The 8,989-nt window shown below is 38.2% G+C and overlaps 1 protein-coding gene across 1 annotated transcript in view; it reads left to right on the forward strand.

The window, feature by feature from the left end:
* SYK (spleen tyrosine kinase) overlaps positions 1-8,989 on the forward strand; it is a 32,413-nt gene that overhangs the window by 8,863 nt on the left and 14,561 nt on the right. Inside the window, exons 3-5 of the mRNA XM_010147013.1 lie at positions 3,325-3,463; positions 4,908-4,989; positions 5,982-6,031. Of these exons, the coding sequence (XP_010145315.1) occupies positions 3,325-3,463; positions 4,908-4,989; positions 5,982-6,031 (271 nt within the window). The remainder of the gene's footprint in view (positions 1-3,324; positions 3,464-4,907; positions 4,990-5,981; positions 6,032-8,989) is intronic.

The following is an 8,989-nucleotide window of genomic DNA, read 5'->3' on the forward strand; positions in this document are numbered from 1 at the left end:
AATGAGGCATGTTGTAATAGCATTATTATTTTTTCTTTTTGGCCTTCAGGGATTTTTTTGTTCAGAAAGAAAGGGGTCATTTGGCTTTTCACTTGGAAGCACAAAGATATTGTTCTTTTTGCTTCCAAGAAAAAATAGAGACTTTAACAAAGGACAGAGTGGATAGATATTTACGCAGTCTGTAATGATACTGCAAATAGTTATTGGTTGCTATTTGGGTTACATTCCCCGAAAACATAAAAAATACTCAAACATAGATTCCATGAAAATTAAAATCAGTAACAAAACCTTTTTTGCATTGGATCACTTAACAACTTGAGTTTCTCAGTTGCTTCTGAAATTGCTGTTTTAAAATGTGTGTCATAGAAAATCTAGAAACCTTGGTGCTTCTCTAATATATCTGTGAATTCAGATTTGCTCTCGGTGAAGTTGATCATGTTTCTGATTAATCTCAGTGGATGAAAGGTGTTTATTATCTTTATGTTTTTCTTCTGTAGTTCCATAATTCTCTGCAATGGCATAAAATGGAAGGCCAGGTGGTATTTCACTGCTGGTTTCCTTCCTTGAGAAAATGCTTTTTTTAAAAAAATACAGCTTTTTAAAAATAAGATTTTTTTTTGTTATCAGCTTATATTGTTATTTACACGCAGTCAGTATTGTGTGTCATTTCAGAGCACATTAAAGCAGATAGTACATTTGGAATTTTTAGATTGTTGCTCAACATTCTGAAAATTGTCACTATTTATAGAAGGAACGGTCCTTATATGAAGAGACTCCCCAGATCTGATGTGATGACCCTCAGTAGTTACAGGCAACACCATCAAGAAGATGTGAAAACCTTGATTTCCGTTTGAGTAGGTTTCACCTTATAAACTTGCAGTTTGAGCAGCCTTTTTTTAATCTCATTTGATATGGTAACTGTAAGGTACTAGATACTGTATACCTGAATGGAGTTCTGGAGACTTAACCTAAGCTAGACAGCCATTATCAGTGTCTACAGAACCAAAATGAAATGGCGAAACATGGCCTCAACAATCCCTGTCACCAGAAGCAGTAAAAGGTCTTGGTTGGGACTGCCATGGCAAGTTCTGTGAGAGTTACTTCAAGTTCTCTTCAGACATATATTGAAAGATAGCACTATCTCCTGTTTTGTTTTGCAGGGATCCAGTTTGTGCTGGAGTTGGCTGGCTACAGTTTAAAAAAAACACCTGGCCCGTTAATCCCAGAGAACAAAGGTGTCTCTGGACCCTGGTCAATCATAAGTGTTAGAATGGAGATTTTTTGCAGAGCTGTCTGACAGGAGTTGCCATGACTCTGAAATGCAGATGTCTTTGGAGCAATGTAGCTATTGGGCTGCAGAAAGGAAGAGCTCAGAAATGCAACTACAACCTTATAAACCTAAACTCTGCCTAAATACAACACTGGATACTGATAAGGCTTTTTGGATCTGTGTCGTGGTCCTTAGAAATCAGGACTGTGTTCTCCCATCGGTGCCTGTGCTCTCAAGAAACATTTACAATGCCTCTTGTAGTAATAACTCTTGCAAACAAGCTGTTTCTGTTGGAGCCACGTTACTGGGAAGCAATCCATTGCATTTTTTCCGTCTTACTTGTGCTGTATTCAGAACAGAAGTTACTGCAATGAAATGCTATGCATTTGTGTTGTAGAAGCAGTGCCTTGTATTCTGAAAATATTTTTCCAGACCTTATTTGCTAAAAGCAAGTTAGAGGAAGACAAAGTAAAAATCATTCTTCATTTTACCAGCACCGGTTGATCTCCACTGGTCAGTCAACACAGGAAATCAGCATGCTGATAAAATACCTGCATGTCATGAAAAACCACAGTGTGTTTCAAATTGCTTTAGAAACACTAGGCAATTTACTTTGGTTTCATAAAAAAAACCCTGAACCTACTTCCCTTTTACTTTAGCCAATTCATATCTTAGGCAAAAAGAATCACTCTGCTTGAAAAAACAGTTGCATGAGTAGTTGCAGAAAACAAAGTTTTAGTTCAGCCTTGAGTGAGGCAGCTGAGGAGCAGAATTTAATGCTTGCCTCTGCAATCTTCTGAGTTGTGACAGCAAGTACTAGAGTTGCACCAGCAAAGATTCAAACACTTAACATATCCTGCTATATTTCTTTCCGGGACTTTTGAATAATTCAAAGGAGGATGAGTAGATTTCTGTGCAAATTGGAAAAAGAAATGTTTCAGTGTTGCTGAATCTGGGTTTTTCTTATGCAAATTATTCCAGAAAATTTTAATCTAGGTCTATTTCAGTTTCACTGACAGCAGCAAGTGCAGGTTGGGCAACCAAACAAAAAGAAAAGCCTACTTTCTAATCTCACAAATGCTAAGCCAACTGTGATGGAGCTAGTAGCAAATTCCTATCTACTCTGGGTCTAGTCACCAGAAGACGCTGGTCTCAGTGTGACCTAGCCTTGAGTACATGTAAAACAGGTCTGCAGCACTTTACAGGCCTCTCAGATGTTGCTTGCAGATCTCCTGGAAAAAGAGGTTATCCTGGCTACCTATGAATTTTACACAATGTTTTTATATTGCATTCCTTGATCTCTCTCTGATGAAGTTTAGACTAGATGTATACCCCAATGCCATGTGAAATTTCATGTGAATTTTATGTGAACCTGCAAGAAAGCATTAATGACTTAACAGAAATTATAAGAATTGATGATTACAGAAATGCATTATTTATTTTAAATTCCCAACCAAACAACAAGCTGTTTCAGTGCACAAAGTTTTTCACTTTATTTGTGATTCAGATTATATTATTCTAATATTTTATCTTCTACCCTTGTCATCTCTTTATTTCAAAATAAAAGGTATAAGAGAGAAATCCTGCTTCAATGAAGGCACTTATCTGTTGTTTTTAATTCTGGGCCAGCTGGAGAGGAGATTTGAAGTGTAGCTGCTTGTATATGGTGGATCCTGGCCTCAGACTTCCATGGGCTTTGTAGGCCTGCAGTGCACAAGCCTTCAAATGCTTCCTTGCTCAGAGATTGCTTGGTGCACTGCACAGTGTTCTGTAGCTGCCTAGCAAAGAGCTCCACATTGTGGATTTTCTGTTGTCATCTATTGCCTTTTGGTGGGGAAAAAAAATAAAAGAAACTTCAGGGAATTCTATCTGAAAACAATTGACACTAAGAAATAAATGAAACTCTTAACAAAATGTCTCCGGAAGTTGCAGTGCTGATTTTGCTTTATTTTTAATTCAAATGCTTAAAGGAAAGGTTGACTTAAAAAAGGCTTTCAATGCAGATGCTCACTGCTAGTGAAGCGTAACCCCAAAAATCTCTCTTATTCCTCCAGTATCCGAGAAAGGGACAGTAATGGTTCCTATGCCCTGTGTCTGCTGAATGATGGAAAAGTACTGCATTACCGTATTGACAGAGACAAGACAGGAAAGCTCTCCATACCGGATGGAAAAAGATTTGACACCCTGTGGCAGGTCTGTTAAATTTCAATCACTTGGATATCTGTCATGATATTTCAAAATAACCAAAGCGGTTTGGTTTACTTTGGTCTGTGACAACAGTCTTTAGCTAAACAGCAGCAGGTTTGGCAGGTTGTTTGTCATATGTTTCCAACTTTATCTGTTTCTATACATGGAGAAGAAAATAGATGTTAATGTAGAAAGCTGTGTAAGTGTAGAGAGTAGTCATTTTTGATGATGATGTTGCAGCTTGCTGAGTTCAAAGTTCCTGTAATTATTATTTTGTTAGCTGAACATTTTCTAGAACAGAAGACTCTTTGCATTTGCAAGTGACCATGTTCAACAGTAGCTGTGCTAGGTACAGTCTTTTGCTACTGTCCTCTATGACAGCAATAACCAGTATTCTAGGAAGCACAAAGGGGATGGTTTAGGATGCTGTACACATACTGCATTCTTCAGCTTTGAAATTCTCTACCTTCAAGGCTGAAGAAACATAGCTTGCCGAGGGTTACCACCAAAATATGTCTGAACCCTAGTCAAGATTAAACAATTAAGGAATGAATAGTTGACTGTGCCAGTTGATAATAAAGCTGAATACTGAAGAAATGACTGCGTAAATTGAAAATGCTAAGGGAATTGAAACTCCTGCAGCAATGTCTTATGTACTCTTGCTTAAAATTCTATTAAAACAAGTGAGTCACAAATCTAAAATATGACTCTTCACTTGTGTAGAGTCACTTGTGTAGAGTCTTCACTTAATTCTTAGCCTTTCCTGTAAATGTCCTGCATATTTATTTTCTGGAGTCACTGGAAAGTTAAAAGCAGCTATGGTATCTTACAAGTTTTCTGAATATGCCTGCAACTTGTGCACTCACCCTCCTTTCTACCCAAATGCACCAAAACCAAAATAACGGTAACAAACCTGTAATAAAACGGCATGGAGAGGACAATCCAGAAACACAAGTGGCCACAACTGTTGGTGGTATGCATTTATTAACTGCTTACATCCCACTGTGACTTTGAGGTCCAAAGAAAGCATTGCGTATTAGGACAATTCCTGCACTGTATATCCATCTTGGGAAAATAAACAAACAAACAAACAAGAGAGTAGGAGCTCAGAGGTATAAAAAGAAGTTATTTGCTCAAGGTTACAAAACTGGTTAGTAGCAGAACCAGGCATGGAATGCTGAGTCTTATAAATCCAGTTCCTGGATCCAGTTCCAGATTCATCCACAAGATTACTTCAGGGACACTCACTCCTGCTAAAGAGAAGTAAAGATGAGGTAAGAACATGAACAGTAAAGATCTGCTGTATGCCCAGTTTATTTGCTGTAATATGTGCCAATTATTGTACATATGCACACAGTTTTAAAGAGATGATATATTTAATTATACCTCTCTTACCGTTTCATATATTTTTCTTCTCTCTGTTTTTTTTTTTCCCCTCTCATGCTGGTAGTTAGTTGAACATTATTCATACAAACCAGATGGATTATTAAGGGTTCTTACCATTCCCTGTCCAAAACTCAGCTCAGAAAATGGTGAGTTATTCCTATTATTTTGATATGTAGTCATGCTAATGATGATAAAGATGTTTGCATTTTTTCCACTGCCATATAGGTGGGGGCAGATTATGGTAGGTTAAATTTGAGTTAAAAAAAAATTAAATGTCAAATTTTCAACTTTTAAATGAGTTAAGATCTGCCAGGAGGGAGGCTACCGTAGCTTAAGGGGAGCTACCAACTTCAGTTATTGCTGGGTCTAAACTAATGTCAGATCCAAAATGCTTTTCTGCTCTAGGTGGCCGTGTGTGTTACTTGGCGCACACACTAACCAGGGGGTCATCCCAGCACTCTTCCAGTGGTCCTTACTCCAAGCCGAGGCCTGCACATCAGCAGCACTGCTATAGGCATTCAGGCTGGGGGCAGTGAGAGGTGCACCCAACGGATGAGTTGCTGGTAGATGAGGAGTTACTTCCCATGTTGGGGAGGCCAGGGCAGAACAAGGAGATGGCTGCATCTGACGCTGGAAATGGGAGTCAGAGAGACATTCCTCAATAACTTGGGGGAAAGGCTCGTGGAGAGTGTCCTGAGGTCCAGTGTGCCTTTTAGCCTATTTCTTCTTTGATGTTATGTTAAATACCAATGGGACCTCGCCCCCCCTCTTGCCTTGACTGCTGGGGCAAAAAAGATGCTTCTACCTGATCCACGTCTTTCGCGTTATTCCAGAAGTAGTGTTCTCCATCTAAGGCCACCTTCTGTCATTCTGACTGGATACCAGTGCCATGGTGAGAGGATATGCCTGTACTTTTTCTGCTCTTTTGAATCGTTGAGGCACTGCACATACTTCTGTCTCTGTGGCAGCAAGCACCAGTCTGCTGTGCATTAGAGACAAAAGCAAAGAAGATGAGCCAGGAGAAACACTGTAATATGGTTTAAAAACTAGGAAGTTGGTAACCTATGTAAAATTCCGTGTTCTTAACAGTACATTTCTCACCTTGCTCCGTATCATTTTACATTTAATTCTTTTACAGATACTTTTGTTTTTAATACTCGTCCTCCTCTTCCTGGAACACCGTCTAAGGTAAGAGTAGGTGGTGATATAGCAGTAGCATTCAAGAAGGCTTACAGTCACATAGTGCTCCAGGAATCCTAGGATATTATTGCAGCAGTGGATGTATTTTTCTAGGGATATAAGCAATAAGTTGAAAAGAATAAGCGTAATGTATTCCAACATGGTTGTTGCTTTTGTCAGTGTTTTGCATGACTTATTCATAATTTAATTTTAGGAACTTCTTTTACACATATAATGTATGTGAAAATTAGTAATTTTTCATATGCAAAGTGCCTCACTGATGGTCATGTGCTATAGTGACTGCAGGACACTAGGAGGAGAGATGCTGCTTTGTTTGCATTGTCCATTTTGGGAATCTGCTGACTGAAGGGGAAATGGAGGTTCAATTTATTTTCATATTTGGTGTGTGCAGTTAACATAAGACTTTGCACAAGGGTTTGATTCCTTGTGCCGTGAAATCAGGGGAAGTTCTTTCATCAACTCCATGAAGAGTGAGCAAGGCCATCTGTGATTATAATTGCCTAAGTTCTTAGAGTCCATTGATTAGAGGAGCCACCTGAGGTGTGATACATAACACCATCTCATTCAGCTGTAGTTGATCTCATCTGAAATAGGGAGTTTAATTTAGTTGTTTCACCACTCCCTGGAGAGCCTAATCATCTAGGTCATTATCTCGATGTAGTCCCACATTATAGAAAAAAATATTTTTATTCAAATAGGCAATTACTTTTATTTCAGTACTGTTGAGTCCCTGTGGGTCTGTGAACAATCATTCTCATACCACCACCTTCTGAAAATCAGGTGCCTTCTTAAGTAACGGGAAATTCCACAACCAAAATTGGTGCCTTTTTTTTTAATGTTGTCCTGAGGTTTAGATCTATTCCATTTACAAGGACAACCATGGAGTTTAAGCACATGAGACCACATGTACATCATCTGGTATACGCACATGATAGTGGTTATCCATAGACAATTTTGCAGTTTAAGTGTAAATGATAGTAAAATCAGGAAATCTTACTTTATGTATGTAACTTATCAAAGAAGTAGTAACAAAAAAAAGTGTATCTGACTAAGCTGACTAATGCTTAGGACTGTGTAATGAAGGAAAATGGCCCAACCTCTTCTCTTTTAATCAGTACATTGCAATAATGCCGCCCCATTATGCTTTGCAGGTGAAAGAGTTGGTCATGCTAATAGGTTCTGATTAATCTTGCCTAACATTAATGAACTCAAATGAAGAGCCATTAAACAAATCACAAAGTCTGGCTTTTGAGGAATTGTGAAGCCAGAGGGAGACGCATACCCATCCACATGTCGCATCAGCCTAAAAGGGGTGGAATGCCTTTCCACCAGTATGTGCCTATGTCTTTCCACTCAGAAGGGGCCTAGGTGATTAGTCAAGGCTATATGCCTTGCTTTCAGGTATCCATGGTTAGGTATGTTAATTCCATTCAGCAAGTAGCTGACAAATACACTTGGCTGCTTACACATTTTACATACAACCATTAATGTTTTCAGGATTGATGGGTAATAGTTACATTTAAGACTTGTCATGATGGATAAAAGGAAAAGCACCGAAAATATGAGTGAGATGTATTGAGTGCATATTTTGCAAATATTCTCCTAAAATATTGTTTAAAGCTACAGTATGTTTAACATTCTGAACTTCTTAAAACTGAAATCTGAATTTTGTGTTTTCTTTAGGAGTTTTGTAAAGCAAGCTTGCTAAGTTACTTTCCTGTAGTATAAAAATAAAAGAAGAAAGTGGAAAATTTTAAATTAATATTAGCATTTAGGGAGCTCAAACTTAAGCTAATATTGCCAGGTTCTCATACATTAATATCTTTGTGAAAAAGCAGTAGCTTACTAAAGACCACTCATGTAGCCTTTTTTATATGCAGAGCCTGAAATACTACAAATTCAGGCTGCAAAAAAAACCCCTCATCCTAAAAAAAAAAAAAAAAAAAAAGTCGTGAAGTCTTACACAGATGATGTGCAATCTGTGTTCACATTATTTACACCACCATAATTAAGATTTAAGTTCAGAAGTTTCTGACATTTCTGAAGCCCTGCATCTTTTTTATTTTAAAAAATGGATTGCCAGAGTACGTGAATTGGGAGTGTTTGAATTATGATTCAAAATAATTGTGATGAATTGGAGAAATATCCTGGAAAAAAAACAGGGTGAAGTTCAGTAGAAACTAGTGCAAGATATTGCACTTCTAATAGTCAACTGTAGGACACAGAATGGGGAGAAGCAACAGTTTTTCAAAGGATGTGATGCCTGTAATGAACCAGAACAGAAACAAGGACCAGCAACCATCATGCTGGTAGAATAAAGGGAAACATCAAGAGCATTTCCAGCATGTTCAACACTGGTAAGGTTTCAGCTGGAATAGTTTCACCAGTTTTTGGCACTGCACTGCATAAGGTTGTCCAACAGGAGGTAATCCAAAGCAAGGCAACAGGAATGATCATGACTTGTGAGAAAAGATTGATTAGCAATAAGAAGCGAAAGAGCAAGAGTAGAGGGACAGAACAGGATTAACAACTGAAGGAAGGAGGGGAATGGCCTGTTCTCAGGGACAATCTAATACTGGTGTTCCCATCTAGACCAATTTTTCAATAAATTCTTTATTTTTATATACAAAAATACACTGGTGAGATTCCAAACCCTTAGTGGAATCATGCCCAAAACTGAAGTTGCTTTGAAGCTAAGAGTGTACCACCACTGTAGAAAGATCGGCTGGATGATATGCAAGAGTATTCGACTAGTTGAACTGCAAAATGTTGATGCGTAAGGGCTTGGAGTAGAATTTACAACATCAGGGAAGGGATTTGTGTAGTATTTGCTAAAGCTCCAGGAACAAGCTTAGTGTAACAAAACGCTACTCTTTCTTTTCCCTTTTCTGTAATCCGGGCATCTCCTTTTTAGAGATACTAATATGCTCCCTCTGGAAAAAGAAG

Source organism: Eurypyga helias, unplaced genomic scaffold (genome assembly GCF_000690775.1).
Source record: "Eurypyga helias isolate BGI_N326 unplaced genomic scaffold, ASM69077v1 scaffold40782, whole genome shotgun sequence".
Lineage (NCBI taxonomy): Eukaryota > Metazoa > Chordata > Aves > Eurypygiformes > Eurypygidae > Eurypyga > Eurypyga helias.